This window comes from Drosophila suzukii, chromosome 2R, assembly GCF_043229965.1.
Source record: "Drosophila suzukii chromosome 2R, CBGP_Dsuzu_IsoJpt1.0, whole genome shotgun sequence".
In the NCBI taxonomy this organism is placed as follows: Eukaryota; Metazoa; Arthropoda; class Insecta; order Diptera; family Drosophilidae; genus Drosophila; species Drosophila suzukii.
The window spans coordinates 4,300,444-4,319,993 of NC_092081.1; the positions used below are offsets into that span (position 1 = coordinate 4,300,444).

General features: G+C 45.1%; 2 protein-coding genes across 4 annotated transcripts in view; both read left to right on the forward strand.

Moving 5' to 3' along the window:
- The window catches only part of LOC108019678 (larval cuticle protein 3), a 167,174-nt gene that overhangs the window by 104,740 nt on the left and 42,884 nt on the right, over positions 1–19,550 (forward strand). The gene's annotated exons all lie outside the window — the stretch shown is intronic.
- The window catches only part of pdm3 (pou domain motif 3), a 75,558-nt gene that overhangs the window by 54,885 nt on the left and 1,123 nt on the right, over positions 1–19,550 (forward strand). The window contains exons 3-8 of one of the 3 annotated variants that reach the window (XM_036814309.3): positions 11,639–12,092; positions 12,912–13,484; positions 14,374–15,646; positions 15,703–15,938; positions 18,100–18,280; positions 19,107–19,163. In XM_036814309.3, the coding sequence (XP_036670204.3) occupies positions 11,639–12,092; positions 12,912–13,484; positions 14,374–15,646; positions 15,703–15,938; positions 18,100–18,280; positions 19,107–19,163 (2,774 nt within the window). The remainder of the gene's footprint in view (positions 1–11,638; positions 12,093–12,911; positions 13,485–14,373; positions 15,647–15,702; positions 15,939–18,099; positions 18,281–19,106; positions 19,164–19,550) is intronic. The other 2 variants (XM_036814310.3, XM_036814311.3) reach the window with 2 other exon arrangements.

Below are 19,550 nucleotides of genomic sequence, written 5' to 3' on the forward strand. Positions count from 1 at the left end.
TTCTCGAACAAATAATTCTCGAAAATAAACTCCTTGGGGTATTTGTTTTATTACATAAGGCATGATTTATTATTATAGGTTGTAAGTAACGCTAGGATTTTGAACAGTTCTTTTAAAAGATTCCGTCGGAATAAATCCACCGCATTTCTTTTAGCAACCTTTATACGTGGTTTCAATACCCAAATGATTTTTGCTTGAATTATTTATTTATCTTTACATTTTGATAAGAAGCGCTTATTGCTACTCCTTTGTTTTACCTTACATCTATTATGAATATTAAATGCGGGGGTGTGAAAAGAGTTGAGAACCACAAAATCGATGAAGCCATTATTAAAATATTGATTTACCTCCCGGCAACCTGTTTAAACCGCAAGAAGTTCTTCCCGGGGCCTGCATATTCGAATAGGTTATAAGCTGCAATCACAGAGGAAGCCTTCCATTGTATCTTACGCACTTTGTGTATACAGCTTTTGGCCAGCCCGCCTCCATCGCTCCGTCTCGCTCTAAGTGCTTCTTGATGTCCTGACCAGACTAACTAATGACCAACGCCTGGGCTAAAATATTGATCAATAAATTGCAGCAGCAGAAATAACTTAAAACCCAAATGTGTATGGACAAATAGTTGATGCAGTTAGCAAGGGGCGTTGGGTGGTGGGCGGCTGGGAGGTCCTTGGGTGATGCGTGGCTCCGTCAACGCAGACAAACTCCTGCCATCCTTGAAGTGCACACACACACACAGAAGAACACAAGCAGGCAGAGGAAACGAGCCAAGCCAACCGAAAATATTTCAAATTCATGACAAATGCATAAGATTTCAACAAATCGGGGGGTGGGGAGGGGTGGCAGAGAGGCCTTGTTACACGTAACCCCAAACAGTTAAGTGCAATAAATACGGACCACTACGAATGCAGGCAGCACACAGGCACAATCACAATCAAATAAATTACACAGCATTTAATAATTCATGCAAAAAACGGCCACAAACACAGGCCGAAGCAATGGCCGCCCACTTGGCCGCCCACTTTCCCAACAATCTGCCAGTGTGTGTGTTTTAAGACTTGATAATTTCAAAAATCAACAGGATATATGTGTATTCATAACTTCAAAATGCATTTTGACCACACACACACCGAACTCGGGTGTGGATGGGTAGCGTATTGGGTAGTATTGCTCGGATTTCGTCTTTGTCTCCCTTATCGGCTGTCTCGCTCTGAATTTTCCTACTGCACATATCGCTCACATGCCATTGCACTCAATTAAAATCCCTTTGTCGGGCCCGGCTCTTGCCCTCTCCCTCTTTCTCGGCTCCGTCTCACTCGCACGCACGGGTTAAATTTTCGTAGCCATTTTTGTTATTTTGTAGTTTTAGTTTAAATATTTGATAGCCTGCATATTGATTGGTGCTCAGTGCAACGTGGCGCATGAGTAATAAGTTTTTGCCTGGCTATATACAAAGCGGCTGGGGAAATATTTACTCAGATAACGGTTTGATTGGACTGCTAAAGCGTTCTCAAGGTGTTTCAGGATTTTCCCAAATTAGCAGCTCCCCAAAACCCGGCTGCAGCACTAATCAAGAAACGCAAAAGGACGGCGTATTTCCAGCCCGATTATATTTGTGGTCCAGACAACCCGAAATGGCCAGGGAGCAGGGGAAGCGGAAGTGGAAGAGCCGCCATTGTTGAGCTTAAGGTTGCGCCTAAGCGTAGGCAGCAATTGCCACTGCACACCAGCAACAGCAACAGCAACAGCAACGTGCAACACTGCAAGCGGCAACCTGCCACCTGCAACCTGCAACACGGCCCTAATGTATGCTACAAATCTCGCCAAAGCAACGCATTTTGTAGCCATTTAAGCTACTTGCATAAATGTAGATGCCCACCCAAAAGAAAACACACTCGCTGCGAGGAGAAGGCCCAGGACCCAGAACCCAGAACCCAGAACCCAGATCCCCCGGAGAATGAGAAAGCCCGGTAGACTCATGTGTCTGCCCCAATGTCTGTGCAGGGTGGTGTGTGTGGGAGTGTGGCATTGACCAAGAGGGTGGGTGGGGGTGAGGGTCGCCCAAGCAGGGCCATGGCTGCAGCCTGGACGACGTCGTCGTCAAATGAATCTCATTTGCATTTAAATTAGGAATGAAGCCCGATTTGTTGCTGCTTTTGAGGCAGAGAGTGGGTAGCGAAAACACTGCAACTTCTAGAACTGCACAGGAGAAAATATATCTGAAAAAGGCTACCATTTTAACACAGTACTTATGTGAGGTATTTTTCAAATTTTACTAAACTTGAGATAAAATAAGTATTATATCTCCAACATAATGATAATGGTACACAAGCCCTATTTAAGTTTTTGCTAGATTGCCAGTAATTACAGATGGTATCTTAAAGAACTGGTACTTTCTTCGAGAAGACTTTTCTTACATTTCCTGTTTCTGGTAAACAACCGAATTCTGTACGAATTTGTTTCGGTGTATCGTTAGGGCTGCTGGCAAATGAAGGGTATGGCGAGCACAATTTTTAATGAAGACAGCGCAGCTACTTAGGCACCCATGCATGCATACATGTCGCCTCTCCCCTAATGGCCGCACCGATTTCGAACTCACTTTTTCGGACAAGTTGCCCGATTGCATGCCAAACTAATGGCCAACAGCTTGGACAAATAGCAAGCACCCGCTCCCACCCACACAACCCCCCCTGGTTATGGCAAATATGTTAATAACCTTTCTTCCGATGGGGGCTTAGGCGGGAGCTCTGCACAAAATTTTAATTAGAAATGTTATATGAGTTGCACGTCAGCCAGTCTCCCCATATTTCCAATGAAAAGGGGGGTCAAAGGGGTTAAGGGAACAGAAAGATGTGCCTGGCTGGCCAGTTGAACTCATTTTCCAGTTGAAGGGGGTTAATTTTTTGGACTTTACTTTGGCTTCATTATAAACTATAATCAACAAACTACTGGTGCTCATTTGGTAGTAAGAACGTTCTAAAAATATCATTTAACTCTAAATTGATTGAAAATGTTTTTATAAGAATTCAGTCCATGTGCTAAATCAATGTTCCGTTCCTAGTTTCACAATTCAAAATGGAAGTCAACCTTAACTGCAATACTTTAGATATCGGTTAACCGTAACAATAGCTCGTATCGTATAATACCTTCGCTTAAACTCACCCATTCGCAGTACCATCGATAACATTCCTTTCAGTTGTCACAGCTCGGGCAGTTCATTCATGTCCAACTTATGCATACACGACCAACTTGGCTTTAATTAACGCTAATGCGGCCATTACAACAATCTAAGATGGAAGCCAAGGCAGCCAGGTATCGCCCCTCTCTTTCTCCGCGCGAGTGTCCGTCTCTTTCTTTCTGGGCGCTGCTGCCAAATGCAATGAATGCAGCTATTCATTTATGTCAGCGGTAATGACATTTTACATTCCGCATTGGACTAGCGATGGGGATTGGAATAGGGCGTGTGTGTTGTCCATGACAACAACAGAAATGCTGGTAGGCTCTCCTTGGGGTGGGAATCGGGGGGTTTGGGGGTGGAGGTGGACGGGGGATTCCCCCTTTGGGCTCGGCTGCCATAGACAAGTGTCAGTGGTAATTGAAAATACGAATATTAATTCCAAAGTGTTCCAGGAGCAAAACCGACGAAAGTGTGGCATGTTCAAGTAGCCAGAGACATGGTGAAAATGTGCCAGCGCAAAGTAATTAACTTTTGCATGAACTGCACATTTTTAAGAAAATTGGATGGAACCCACCTTACGATGAAGCTAAAATTTAACTGGCTTGAAGTGTTCACAAAGATGTTATCGGATTGATAGTATAATTAGGCGATTTAATTTTAAGGACAATTATACAGTTAATATAAAAGGTACGAAAAAATGTATTTTTGACTCATTAAAAACTCAAGGTAAAAAAGAGAATTTGGATGAGTTTATTTTTTTGGTTAAGTATTGACCCCTCACTATAAAAACATAGTGATGATAAATTATCTAGTCATATAAACTTTACAAAAAAATTTCGAATTATTAGACCACCACGAATTTACAGATTTTGCCATCTCCGAATTTCTTTGAAAATTTTATGCATCCTTAAACAGCATTTTAAAGCGGTAGAAACGAAAACTCTATAAATAGTTATAGTGCATAAGTGAACCAATCTTCCGGCATAGTAAGAAATCTTAAGTGCCTCTTGTTATGTCCAGTCTCACTGAATGTACTTAGTCACATAGCATTCGGAGAGTAGCCCAATGAAAACAAAAGCAAGTCTTAACTCAAAACTACAAAACTGATACCTATGGTATCGTAAGATAACTGCTGTGAATTCCAAGGAGTTGATATTCCCAGGCTGGTATTACGCACTTGGTCGCCTCGCAATGAAGATTCTTATCGGTGGATACACATAAAGGTGCTCCTGGTGAGTAGCTGAAACGGCACCCCCAACCACCCATCCCCGAAAGCACTCACCCACCCCCCGATTTCCCAGAGACAATAAAACGGGTGTGTTGGTCTACGGCTAAAACAAAAAATGTGTTGTTCCTGCAGCCATGGGAAATGGAAAACTGTGGGTGGCAAGTGGGGGGGTGGCGGGAAAAGCTCCGAGATGAGCGGAGGGAGCAACCAATCAGCGAGGCCCGCAAAAATGTTACTTTTTCGTTTTCTTGATGGAAACGCAGCAGCGAATGAGAAATGTAGAGGAAAAGCGTTAGCACTCGCTCGCACACATGTGGGGGCCCCGAAAAAAGTGGCACAAAACGGCAAACTTGTGTGTGTTTTCTCGACGGTTGCCTAAAAATAAGAATAACAGAGGCGCAGCCAATAAGAATGAGACAGCGCCAGACAAACAGCAAACAACACAACAACCAACGAGATGCGATGGAGCATGCGAAAATGGTAGCAGGAATTGCTGGAAAAAGAGGCAAAGGGCCTAAAAAAGTCAACAAAACAATTGTATGCGAAAAAATGGTCAAAAACAGCAGAGCGCGGCAACAGGCGGAGGACAATGGAGTTCGGAAAATTGCCAGGATGGCTGGGGTGCGTAAAATGGCCAAAATCGAGGCTCAAACGTGGCGCTCGAAGGGATCATTTGCCTCCGAAACGTGACAATGCAACAGAGTGAGTTGAACTCGGTGAGGCCTCAGGTATTTTTTCCTGTATATGAAGTCAAAATTCGTGATAGAACTACCTAATATTAAAATTCTTTAGTGTCAAATAAGCAACATGAAGTGGATTCGATGAATTCGGAGAGAACACAAAATAAAATAAGAAATATTTTAAGATATTTTTAAAAGATTTTTGAATGAAACTGCTTTTCCTTGCAAACCCTCAGCCAGTAATTGCCAATTACTATCAGGCTCTGTAGGCCTACCCTACTCTTCTAATATTGTGCTCAGAGAAAATCTATCTTTCCATCAAAGCGAGGTGATAAATAATTGTTTTGCAGCTTGGCCCGTCAATTGTCGGCCAGGCTAAGCCTTAACTCTTAACCCCCTTGTGCCCCCCCAACGGCAATTCCAATTAAAAATTTTGATGCAAATGAGCAGCGGAGAGGCGAGCGAATCAACTCCCCGGGGCTACATTGCGGCAATAAATGCCGCGACAGACACCAGGATACCAATGCCACCCACCGCCACCCAAACCACCCAAGCCACCCACTGCCAATCCACCCGCACCACCCACTCGCTGACCAGCCGAAGTCGATGGCCAAGAAGGGGGTGGTGGCACAACTTTTACTTTTTATTTTTGGGCGAGAAGAAATGGCCAAAAAAAGAAGTGTGCCGCCAAAAGTGAAAAGCAAGCAAAAGTACGAAGCTTTTTCCGTGAGGGGGTGGGTTGTTATTTTATTGGGGTGGTGGGCCGTGGGTGGTGGGGCGTTGCCGGGCTGCAGTCTGAGACCACTCAAGGCCCGGAGGGGGGAGGGGAGTAATACGTGCACCCGTACAATTGCATTTATTTGACCAGAGCGGTGACCAGTGACCGCTGCAGAATGCCGCCCCGACGGCCAGGGCTCGGCGCCCCCAAAGAATAACTGCGGCTGACCAGCGACCAAGCAGTCAGAAAGTTGTAGCAGGCGACCGGGCCGTAAAAAATTGCCCTGCGAATGGGGAGAGAGGAGAAAGCAAAATTAAAGGCACACAAAAAGTGGAAAAAATGGAGTAAACGGAAAAACGTAAAAAAATTGGGACAGGCCCGCACACAAGCACACAAAGTCCTGCGAGGGGTGGGGGTTATGGGGTGGTTGGGCGTCCTGGACAATGCTTGGCCTTCATTGTTGTCAGGCAATGCCACCGCCCACCCACGGCCACCCACTTTCGCCCAAGTGGGGTTGATTGAGTGGCGCGCCCATTGATGTTGCTCCTGCTGCTGCTGCTGCTGCTGATGGACCAGGACCAGCAGGACCCACCCTGATCCTTCGCCCGCTTTTTCCACTTTTGTTTTGCTCCATTTTCCATTTCGACTCCCCCCATCGTCCATCATTTTTTACACATTTTTGTTTTGGTTTTTGCGCTTCGCTGTTGTTTTGTTTCGTTTTTGTTTTCCTTCCCTCATTCGCCATGCGACTGTCAGCTGCGCTCTGTCCATATATGGAAGGCCCCGTCCACCGCCTTATATATATGGCCGATACATGCCCACGTGCCGGTATATACACTTCAAAATATATATGGAAACAGTCGAATTCTCGGCGAAATTGCAATGTCTGCAGCGTGCAGCTTTTGTTTGTGGCCAAGTGGGTGGTGGATTTGGGTGCAAACTGGGCTCCCACCTGCAAGTGCAACTTATACCTTTATACCTTTATCGACACTGTGTGGGTTCCGGCGAAATTGCGCAAGAAATCGCCTCGTCGCATAAAAAATTGATGGCCTCTTCTATTTATGTTTAGAGAGCTGATGGAGCGATTGATATCCTGACTGGTGGGTTGATTTTTGACGGAGCTAAAAAAAGAACCATCAGAACAGAAACATAAACGTTTTCCTGATCTCCATCATTGTCATCACTCCATATGGCAACTCCTAATAAAAAACTACCTATTTCCTGGGCTATTTAATATATATGTTTAAAATATTGAAATATATTTAGTTTTCTTTGCTATACTCAAAATAAAATACTATCAACCCTGTCCTGATATCTGATTTGTAATCTATTTTTTAATCAGATTTTAGTCAATATAGTTATGATCAATTTCTATTAGAAATTTAATTAAATAATTTATTCGAAGAAAAATGCTTAAAAGCCACCTAAATATTAAGATTTGTGCAATTCCATAGTGACAAGAAGAGTATATTAAAATAATAGAAGTTGGATTTTATAACATACTCTTAGATAAAAAGTAGGAGATTTGAAATCCCCTAAGCTTTAAATTAAATGAAGTTGAAGAGCACATTTGCATGATTATTGTTGATGCTTTAGTATTTATACTACCATTAAAAAGTAATTTCTTCTGTGAGAGTAACTACTTCATTGCTCATCTTGACAATTCAATTGGTGGGGCCTCTTTTAACCATTATATTGGTCAATTCGACACATTGTGTGCACTCATTTCTCTAAAAAACAACTGTCGATGCGAAAATTCTTCATCGCACAGGCAACCACAACTCCGTAGCTGTTTTAGCAAACAATTGGGCTTTGCTTTCGAGTCACAAATGGGGAAATTATCAATTCAGGCACATAAAGCAACATAAATATTAATTGAAAAATATTTTCACATCTCGGCAAAAGGAAAGCCTGAAAGAAAACTACACACACCCACACGGTCAGTGATGAAATTATGTGCATTTGCATTAAACAAAGCATTAAATATGCAAAAGTGCAAGGGCCCACCCACCGCCGCCCACTCATAAATGTTTTCCAGGGGCTGCGATGGGAAAAGGAAAAGGAAGGAAGGAAGGGGTGGGGGCAGGGGTGCTGCTGAAGCATATTGCTGGCCACAGCAGGCGCTGTTTGCTGGATGGGCCTGGGGTGACCAAAAATAGAACAAGTCAAATATTTTTCGACAATTTATGAGCCAGCCCCCCTTTTTGAGGTGGTGGTGCTGGGGCTGGTCAGCTTGTAACGTGTATGTCCGCCACTTCCACATCCTCATCCCCGTTCCCGTTCCCCGGGAAAAAATGCCATTTGCAATTAAAGCAAACAAGCAACGCAACCGTTCGGCGACGTCGACTTGCTCCTCGTTTTCGCTTTCTTTTTGCCGGCTACTTTTTGGCAATTGCATTTTTTTACTGTCCACCACCCAGCCACCCACCGCCCAACCCCCCACGGGCAAATGGCCGAGCACCCACCACCCTACGGTCCTGTAGCCCCCAACCCCGAACCCCCAACCCCACCACCCCTGGTTGGTCACATGTGTGAATTATAATTTCGCGTCGCGCTCAAAAGCATGCTACATAAAAAACACAGACAGCGAAAGAGACAGCACGAGTGCTGGAGACAGAGAAGGCAATAGGAGCGGGGCACTCGAAGAGGGAGAGAGGTGCAGGAGCATAATAAGAAGAAAGCAAAGGCTGCCATCGCGTTTTCCATTTCGCGCCGGGCTTTTGCTTATCACATTCGAGGCTGTCAAGTGCCGCTGCCCCACCCCTTTCCCAGCCTCCAAACCCCCCCCCCCACATTCACCCCCTGCGAGCACCTCTTGCTCTTTGCAATAATTCAATTCATTTTCTATTTTTTTGACTTATTTTCATTTGACGGTGGCGGCGCAACAAAAACAGCAGAAAACACAGCCAAAGGGAAATCGCTGATGCCCAGCCGATTGTTGGGTGGCTTTAAGTGGGCTTCACTGTCCGGATCTGAGTAGATACGATTGTGCTGGGCGTCCAGGGGAAGGAGCCGTATGCTTTTTACCTATGCTGTAGGCAAACGAAACGCCAACCCTTCCCCTGCAGAGAGGTGAATGTTGGAATGACAAGTATCTATAATAATTTATATTTTTCTTGAACAATTTTCACTTAAAGCTTAGGTTATTTAGGGATTTACTTAAGCCTTAATTAATAAAGAAAACCCTTAACTCAAATATAGGGATGGTCACACTAATCATTGAGCTATAACTAAATGTAATTGAAAGTGTATAAAAGTATGCAGTAAGTGAAGGATAGCCTTTTAAATGTATTGTTGCATGCTTTTTTTGATCACTTTGGGTGTCTTATAATATCTTTAACTATTTAAGAGGTTTCACAGGAATCAATTCAAAATGTTGTTGGTCTCTATATTAGGCATTTATTAAACTCACTGTCGACTAAAATTTAAGTATTGAATATTGATTAAAACTGTTCTTTCTTTAAACTAAGCAAGATGTTGTTCTCTTCAAATCGTAAATTTTAAGTCAATGGTGGCAGTATTAATATAAAGACATATTTCGTTGGAGCTGTTTGCTAAAAAATACGCCTAAAGAGGTTTAGGGCCTTTATGCAAACCTGATCAATAACTTAACTTTCGAACGGGGAAACCTTGATCGTATCGACTCTTTTATTTTAGAGTCCAGCGAGTGGTAGAGCCCACTCCATTTACCCTTCCGAGGCTAAATCAGTTTTTAATTTCCGCTCATTTGCGAGGCTACAAAAATAGAACTACCGGGAACAAAAGGCGGGCGACAGCGTCAGCGGCTCATTATGGTGGCCACTTTTTGTTCTTCAACTTTTAGCGGCAACGTAGCTGCCGTAGGGATACTCCCACACACACACACAGACACGAAGTCCTTTCAATTGAGCGTGAGTAAATATGTTGAAAAGTTAATTCATTGCACATCAGTGGACTCCCAACTACTTGTGTGTGCGAGTGTGAGTGGGCCATAGTGGCTGTCAGCGGCCGTCTGTTTGCCGCCTGTTTGCATAAAGGACATGCACTCACACACACACACACACACAGAGAGAGAGCGCAAAAAACACGGGGACACTCGCAGGACATTAACGTTGCCAGAGCCCCGAGTTTCTTTTCCTTTTTCATACACTCTCGTTCTCGGCGTGTCATAAATTTAGTTCGATTTGCTGTTCAATGACATTAACTTGGTTCGTCCTGGCAGGACCTTCCTCCCTTTTTCTGCCTCTGTTTAAGTAGTTGCTGTTGTGCTGCTGACGGCGCCAATAAATGTCAATTTTTAATGAATTTGCAGCACGTTGCAGTGAAATTTATCGAGTGCCTTAATTAATGTCCACTCTTTCGGTGTTAGTTAGTTAGATGATTGATAGAATTATGGGGATTCTCCCGTTAGATACACGGCTGGTTCTTCCTCATTTGGGCGATAAAATCCCAATGGTCCGGCCAGCAGAAATTCCATTTAATTGCCGCACTTGCAACACCCAGCAAACATCTCTATTTATTTGCATAAATATTTTTTCAACACTTTACCTTCGTTTCTGTCACGTTTATTGCTTTTCTTTTGGTTCTCCCTTTTCCCGATTTTACCATTTTTTCTTTCGCCTTTTTTTGGGTCGGTATTTTGCACTACAATTATGTTAATTTCCTATGCAAATAAAATTTAATTGAAGCTCCGCCGCGTCGCAAAGAAGGGTCCTGCTTCGTTTGTCCTGGCATTAATGTTCCGCCCCCAAAAGCCCCTCTGAGCGCATTTGGCGTCGCCAGCATTAATTGCCAATAATTATATTGGTTTACCTATCCACCCATTTTCCAGGGATACCTCCTCCCGGTATTTGCGTATTTGTCCCGTCTTTAAATGCAAAGTCCTTTGTACTTTAAAGAGGCAATTTGGCTCCCCTGAGTCGCAACAATTGCAACCAATTAAATTTGCATAAATTGGCCAGCTCATCCGCAGTGGCAGATCAAAATGCCAAACAATAAATGTGCGCTGACAATTACAACAAAAATTAAATTAACTTATTAACACGCCCAACGTATGTGTCGCCTAGACTGACACAAATGAAATGTAATACGAGTCCGAAAATGCCATCGCTTAAATATATAATCCAATCAGCAAACAATGAACGGGGATTCAGCACTCGTCATTAGCTTCTGGGTGTGGATTTCTGCAGGACAATCGAAACGGCATTAATTGCATAAATATAATTGAATTTAGCCGAGGGAACGCTGTGATTCGCACTCATTAAAACGATATTAAATGAATGGAAATCAAATCATTTACAAGTATACACTTCATGCCTTTGAAAAAACAAAACACAGGACAAGTTAAATATATACTTCTATGTGCAGTACGGCAGATAACATTTCAATGGAAATCTAAGAGCTCCTAATTTCGCAAAAAAACGTATAGAAAATACTTTTTCGGAAAATAATGCGATTTAAGGTGTGCGCATTGGCTCCAAAATTATTACTCATACGCACTGTTGCCTTTGATCAAATATTTTGCTTTCATTTATGTGGCCTCGACGTGGTAATATTTCTTAAAGCCGGTTGTGACCTTTTCAAACAAAATCTAGTATTTGCATCAATTTTTGGAATTTAATTAAACATTCAAAGTGGACAAAGTTGGAAAGGGAAAAACCATTTTTTTTAAATTTGTAGAGAACTTTCAGAACCTTACACAACACCTAAGACACATTTTAGTCTTCGAATATGTTGTAATATATCATTTTTGGGACCGCTCTAATGTACAGTTGCTCAGCTGAATGGGAAATTAATTCATAAGAAAGCCTCAGTGCCCAAGCGAAATGATTAATTAGACTTCTCTGTTTTTTCAGGACTTCGACAAGGAGATCAGCTGCCACAAGATTCACTCGCCCAGCAGCAGCAGCCACGCCCACTCCCTGCACCACCACCACCACCATCATCCCCACCACAGCAGCAGCAGCAACAACAACGACGATGAAATGGAGATCACGGACGGCCACGCCCTCCTCTCGCCCCCGCCGCCCTCGCACTCGCACTCCCCCTTCGACAGCAAGGATCACGTCAAGGAGCTGGAGTTCTACAAGAATCTGGCGGCCAAGGCCGCCTCCCTGGCCAACCAGCACTCCCCGCCGCCCCTGCCCCTGCCCCTCCCGCTGCCCATGCAGATCGACGGCGAGGAGGACGAGAACGAGGGGGAGGGAGAGGGCGAGGCGGAGGTGGAGGAGCAGGCGGCGGAGGTCCTGCGGCTGCGGAGGGAGGAGCAGGCCCAGGCCAAGGCGTTTGCGGCCCATCTGAACGGAACTAGTGAGTACATATCGAAAGCCAAACAGCAGCACAGTCAAACGATACACATGAAAACCACATCTCAGGGATGGAAACTGGTCTTTAAAGAAACTAAATGAATGGTGACCTAAATCTATTCATGATTTATTTTCTCTAGAGGTCAAAACTTGCTCTTTTACCCACTTTCAAAAGTATTCCCCTACGCATATTTTTTACCATATTTAATTTTTAATACTGTTAATTGAAAGATAACTTACCTCTAAAACTTAATTCCATATTAAGCTACGTTTGACTTTGTGAATATTATGATTAGTTGCAGAAAAATATTTATCCCAGCTTTAAAAGATATTTCGAAAATGCATCACCCAAATATTCTACATATTATTTAATGGAACACATATTAAAGGCATTACTGTTGATTTCGCAATCAAAGCATTCATAGAATTCAAAAGTCCCACACAACTTTTCCAATTTAAAAATAACAAGAACGATATATGGCGACTTAATTTTGTTTGTACTATGCCCTCCTGCTACTCGACAATTTACGACCATCCTTATTTGGCTGCATTTACATTTAACGCCCTAATTCCCTCAGACTAATTTCTATAATTTATCTAAGACTTCCCTGCGCAGCGAGTTTCCATCCTTGAATTCCGCACCGACACAGTCATTTATCCCCGAAAACCCAGAACGGGCCAAAGTAAACTGGCAATTAGTGCTGGCAGGCAATCCAAGCCCAAAACCCGCTCCCCTTCCCCCTCCCCCAACATATTCGGCAAGGAGTTTTGCAGCAAAAACTAATGACAACATTTTGTGTGACTCTTGTTCAAAATCCCACAGTGCAAGACATGATAAATTTGCAAAAATTACAAAATTTGGCCACGCTACAGCAGCAGCAGCAGCAGCAACATCCGCATCCGCATCACGGGCATCATCATCAGCACCAGCACCAGCACCACCATCCCGCCACGGCCGCTGCACTGGCAAGTCTTCAGGGATTAGCCGCCTCGGTGTTCAACTCGCCGTTGAACCTCAGCGTGGGCGGTGAGCCCGCAGCCGCCGCCGGAGCAGCCGTGGCGCCCTCCTCGCCCACCCACAACGGGGGCGGCAAGAGCAAGACGGCCAAGGGCGGCAGTTCGGGCAACAACTCCGGCGGATCGGCCACCAACTCTGGCTCCGGCTCCAGCTCCGCCCAGCAGCAGCAGCAGCCGGATAATCCCAGCAGCAGCAGCTCGCCCCACCACCCCCTCAGCGCCTCCTCGCTGGCCAATGTCCTTGCGGCGGCCACCGCCTCGCCCCCGCCCACTTTACAGGCGCCGCCGGCGAGCGCCCAGATGCCCCAGCTGATTCTCGCCTCGGGGCAGCTGGTGCAGGGCGTCCAGGGAGCCCAGCTGCTCATACCCACGGCCCAAGGTGAGTTGCCACGGGTGGTAGTCCTCTGTCCGTCTGGATCGTCCTGGTATCAATAACATAGTTGACTTGGCTTGACTTTCTCGTGGGGGGCGAGTACCGGGCACGGGGCTCGAAAGCTGATAAAGCGATTAGGGAAACTTTCAATTTCCTCTTCACGTGGGTGGAAAAAGGATTCGCGGTAATCTCGCAAAAACGACTAATAAAATGTTTACCCTTCGGAGATAGAACAAAAGTTGGGGATCATACAGATATTTTTCAATTTTTTGGTTAATTTGTCTTAAAGTTTTAATTTTGAAGTATGAAGTATTTCATTTATTTGGAAATTTAAATTTAAATTTAACATTAGGTAAATAATAAATATATTAAATAAATGATGCAGTGGTATCAGGTTCATATATGTATTCCTTGTAGTTCTGGCTGTAGGTAATATGGTTTTAGTATCTATCAAATATCTACATTTTTTGTTTTTAAAAAAAAGGCTATATAAATATAAATAACATTATAAAAATAAAAATTTATTTCCAGACCATGAACAAAAATCATTAAGTATAACAAAGAATTACTCATATACTTAATTCTGTAAATTAGGATAGGGAACATTTACGGATGTAGAAGATTCAAGGGTTCATAAAATAGATAAGGCTAAATTATATTTCATTGTTGAAATAGTTCACAATAAAAAAAAACCAGAATACATACAATACATTTTCGTTTGGGGTTGAAATCTACAGCCAAATCCTTTGATGTTTTGTAGCGTTTAGTCTTCGGCATTTTTTTGTCGACCTCTGTTGTTGGTTTAAATTTATTATTCCATACCTAAGCTCTTTCTTTTATTTATTATCATAAGTAAACTCAACTTAAGATGACATTTATTGTTTCTCATATCCAGGCATTGCAGTACAGACCATCCTCACAATTCCGGTGAGTCCGCAGATCCCCACCACCGAGCAGTTTCTGCCCAACGCCTTCGGCGCCTTTGCGAGCTACCAGCAACAACAGCAACAGCAGCAGCAGCATCGCGAGCAGCAGCGGGACTTGCTACCGCCCTCACTGGCCGCCCTGCAACATGCCAGCGCCCTGCCACAACTGGCCCAGACACCCACGAATTTACTCAAGCCCAATCTGTTCTCGACGGGCGTGCAGCAGTTGCTAACCGCGTTGCATCCGGAGCTCTTTGCTGCCGCTGCAGCAACACACCAGCAGCAGCAGCAACAACAGCAGCAGCAGGTGCAGCAACATCAGCGGGAAAGGGAGAGGGAGCGGGAACGGGATCAGCACCTGGGCATTGGTCACCTGCCGCACTCGCACCTGGCCGCCAACCTGCGGCGCTCAGCGGAGCGATCTCCGGCGGCGGGCTCCCCCACGGGTGGAAGTCCCGGACTGCCCGCCAAGGGACCACAGCCGCCGCCCCCGCACGGAGCCGCCTTCCTGCTGCAGCAGCAGCTGCACATCAAGCCCGAGACGCAGACGCACCTGCACCACCACCTGCAGCCGCAATCCGCCTCGGCGGTCTCCTCCTCTCTGCCGCAGATCAGCCTGCGGCATCCGGACGAGCTGACCGCCCCGCAGATGGAGCTTAAGCCGCTGGAGCTGAGTGCGAGCAGCTCGCCGCCGGCACCGCCTCCGCGTCATCACTTCGGGCACAGCCTGCGGGGATCCTCGACGGTGTCGCCCAAGCACAGTCCGCAGGGCAGGATGGGCGGAAGCGGTGTTCCCTCGGCCACCGGCATGAATCTCAGCCAGCACCACGAGCGGCACGATCGTCTCGAGCGACATGATCGGCTGGAGCGATTGGAGCGCCAGGAGCGGCACGAGAGGCGCTCGCACACACCCACGGCGACGGCCACCAGAGCCAGCGTTTCATCCAGCTCGGGTGGAGGTCACCACGGCGGCAGCCTGCCCTCCGGACGACTCTCGCCACCCAGCTCCGCCCCCTCGAGCTCGGCGGCCAACAGCATCAGCGACAGAGGCTACACTTCCCCGCTGTTCCGCACCCATTCGCCCCAGGGCCACGCCCTCTCGCTGGGCGGCTCCCCGCGGCTGGAGCGGGACTACCTGGGCAACGGACCCAGTTCCGGAGTGGCCACCTCGACCAGCAGTTGTGGAGCGCCCACGGCGGCGGGATCCAGTGCGACGGCCAACGTACTTAGCAGCATCAACAGGTGGGTGAAGCCTTACCCTCAGTTTTTATACCAGTTTCATAACCTGTCCCTTGCAGACTCAATGCCTCCAACGGCGAGCTCACCATCACGAAATCCCTGGGAGCTCCTACGGCCACGGCCACGAGGGCATCCTCCGCCTCGCCGCGGGATGACTCCCCGGGTCCGGGTCCCTCCACCTCGAGCGTTTCCCACATGCAGCCCCTCAAACTGAGTCCCTCGTCCAGAAGCGAACCGCCGCACCTGTCGCCCAATGGAAACGACAATGACAACGACCTGCTCATGGATTCTCCGAGTGAGTAAAGATCGATTCTTTCTTCTACATAAATTCTTTAGAGATGGGATGCAGGGCGATTGTGAAACTAGCTCCAGAAGCAAGCAGTGAAAATAATTAAATAACACACATAAATAAATTGATAAGATATGATGAACATTTTGATAATATTCGGTATCAATTATATCTAGATAGCTACGAGTATTACTTTGATATGATCGCCATCTTGCTTTTTGCTCTCTATTCCTATTTCAGAGAGCTTCGAATATTGCTGTCTCGCTCTTTCACAGAGTAATTTTATGCGGCTTATGGCTCTTTTCTCTCTTTTTCCATTTGAGAGCATTTTCAAAGAGAGGAAGTCCAAGAAATACCATTCCTTAATATCAAATTGACATTGCTGAACGCCAAAAATGATTCTTAATAAATGTACCAGGCGAATACCAAATTGAAATAGTTGTGTTAATCATGGTTTTACTGCTTACAGTACTTTACCAAAAATCCTTTAATTTACCAAATAGAAGAACCCACTTTTCAAACGGCTTGCATCCCAACTTTAAAGCGCCCAGGCTAGCTTAGCATTAATTTCATACACAATTCCCAAAACTGCTCTGAGCATCCTTCAGCGTTTAATGATCCCAATGAGCCGGAGGCCCGAACTTCGAGTGCCCTCGCAGTGGTACATACAAGTACTTATAATTGGGGTCCGCAGCGGGCTGATGATGATTTGATATTTTAAGAGCCACACTCGTGTGCAACACAGCGTATGAGTGATATGCGCACAAAGGCGGGGCGAGAATCAACTTTTTGGCCAACATTAATTAACGAAATTCTCGTCGAAAGCGAACTTTGCAGGCAATGCCAAAAGCTCTAACAAGTTGACTGCACTTTATGTAATTTTCCAAAAGAAAATCAACTTGAAACTCCATCCGCATTTCCCTCCCCCACCCCCTCCTGCAACATTTTCCGGTGTCTTTTGGCGTGTGTGCGAAAAGTTTCGCCGTGCATTTACACGACTTCTGGCGACGGGCGGGATTCATAATTGATGCAGGGTTCCGGGGATCTGGGGCCGGGGATTAGGTGAGCTGCTAAACAAAACTTGCGAGAATGCATGGCCCAAAGTTGAGAGATGTCAGCCGAAAGTGTTAGGCAAATTAGCAGCGGCGTTGACGTTGTCACGCTCCGCATCTGGCATTGGATTAGGTTTCGGGCCAAGACAAGTCAGCCGAGTTCGAGCTGATGGGATTAGCTCAGGGCGGATTATAGGCACCCCTATATATAGCACCGAGAATATTGAATTGATTAGACTCCCCCGCCCACACGATCTGGAAAGCCAGCCTTAATTGAAACTTTGGTGCATTAAAAATGCAATCAGCACAAGCTCCCAGCAGCGACAAGAAATCAAGGCACCCATTAGAGCCGTGCCATCAGGATTGGATGGCTTCCACCTCGAGCAGTCTCGATTGCGACATCGCATCGTTTGCGCATACAAATTGCAGACAATATGCGGCTTAATTACTACTAATTGATGCATACAAAAACTTAAGATGTCTTCCGCATTTAATGACATATTTCAAACGCTGCAGCAAACAACAACAGCCGGGCCAAACAAAGCCAGCTAGCTGCGACGACAGCTTGAGTTACGGCCCGCAAAGGATGTGGAAAGGATCCTTTACCATCCAGCCGTCCCATCCCATCCAATCCAATCCGTTCTCGCATCTTAATTACCGCTAAAACACAAGGCTGCCGTTGAAGTTGCAGTTAGCTGTTGGCTGTTGTTGGTTGTCTGCTGCTCCGTGGGACTGGAACCCTTCCCTTCTTGCATATCATTAATAAATAAATCAAAATTCTACGCGAGTAGTTTGCATCCTTCAGGCTTCCTGCTAACAAATTAGGCGGAGGGAAACCGTGAGTTTCGCACTTGCCTAATAGACAAGAGCAACCTGGCAGGTGTCTTAGCCGTGTACTTTATCAATTTGCCTGTGCTGCACTGCAATAATGTTTTGCCATTACCGCAATTAGCTGTAATTAAGACGAGGGCCGGGCGGAAATTTATGATGTCATTTGCATGGCCTATTAAGCCGGATAGACAAGCTAATTATCCAATTATTAGTTAGACTTAATGCATTCGATACAGCGACTGGGCTTTCCACTAACCGGATTTGTATTCCCTCTCTTCCACCAGATGAACCCACCATCAACCAGGCCACCACCAATGTGGTGGACGGCATCGACCTGGACGAGATCAAGGAGTTCGCCAAGGCATTCAAGCTGCGGCGCCTGTCGCTGGGACTCACCCAAACCCAGGTGGGCCAGGCCTTGTCGGTGACCGAGGGACCCGCCTACAGCCAGAGCGCCATTTGCAGGTGAGATATGCATGGACGAGCCATCCTAAGTAGTCTGAGATTTAAGCAAAGGATACAACGCGAGAGCAAATTAGTTACCAGTATTCTGATTTACATCTTAAATTTTTCCACGCGAAGATAATAGTTTTCTTACTTTCAATATATCAAAATATCTATATTGATTTGAAATGATTGATCTTGAAGTATTGAGCTAAAATGTATATTTATTAAATAACCATAACTTTATATAAAACAGAAATCTTTAGGTCTTTTAAACCTCCTATTAGACGTATAAATGTATGACAACGTTGTATATGACTTTCGAGTAGAAAATTAACCGTAGCATACTTTTCGACATCTTCTTTCATGTTCTAAAATCGCTCAAAGATTATGGTTTTCCCATTTCTCAATCAAAGTAGATGAATAAAATGGCAATGTTCATTTATTTTAGGTACAAGTTATAGCAGCATTAGATGAAGCGAATAAAGACCATTTTCCCTCTAAGCAAACGTGTTTCTTTATATTTTTCTCAACAATATTTTTTGCTTAAATCCACATATTTATGTTTACCTAATTTGTTTTTCGTAAACTTCTGGAACCAATTTTCGAAGAGTGCCAGGACATTTTCTAGCAAATCTAAAACATGCTAAATTAACCACGAAAAACAGACAACAAACCAATTAAATGCTAAATTAATTTTATTTACTTTATTTGTTTATTTTTTCGATTCAAACGCCAACTCTATCTAACTCTCTCTCTCTCAACATCGAATGTCGAATGCCACCCACTGAATACCGAAAACCGAATACCGAATATCGAATGTCGAATGCCAACTATCGAATGCAAGCAGTGCACTCGCTGCGCAGATGTACGCCGCCCAACTGTCGACGCAGCAGCAGAACATGTATGTGTGCCTCCTTGAGGGAGTGTGTGTGCTGTGTGTGTGTGTGTGCAGTCCAAGAGAAACCTAACTAAAGTGCAAGGCTCATTAACCTGTTCATTTCGCCATGTATTTCTTTTGTTTCACCTTTAATTTGCATAATGCGCTTCCGAGAATTGGCCCAGGGCATTGCCAAAGAGCAGCGTTTCAGCAGCTCATCAGAAACGAAATGAAACGAAATTTCTACCATTGAACGATTAAGAAAGAGCGTACCCCAACCGAAAGAGAATGCTAATTGACAATGTCCTGGCACTTTAGTTACGTTTCTTTTGCGTTAAAATGGGCTTGCACGAGCCGATCGAACGATCAGGTCAGCGATCTAATTCCATACATACCCCTCCACTCCACTCC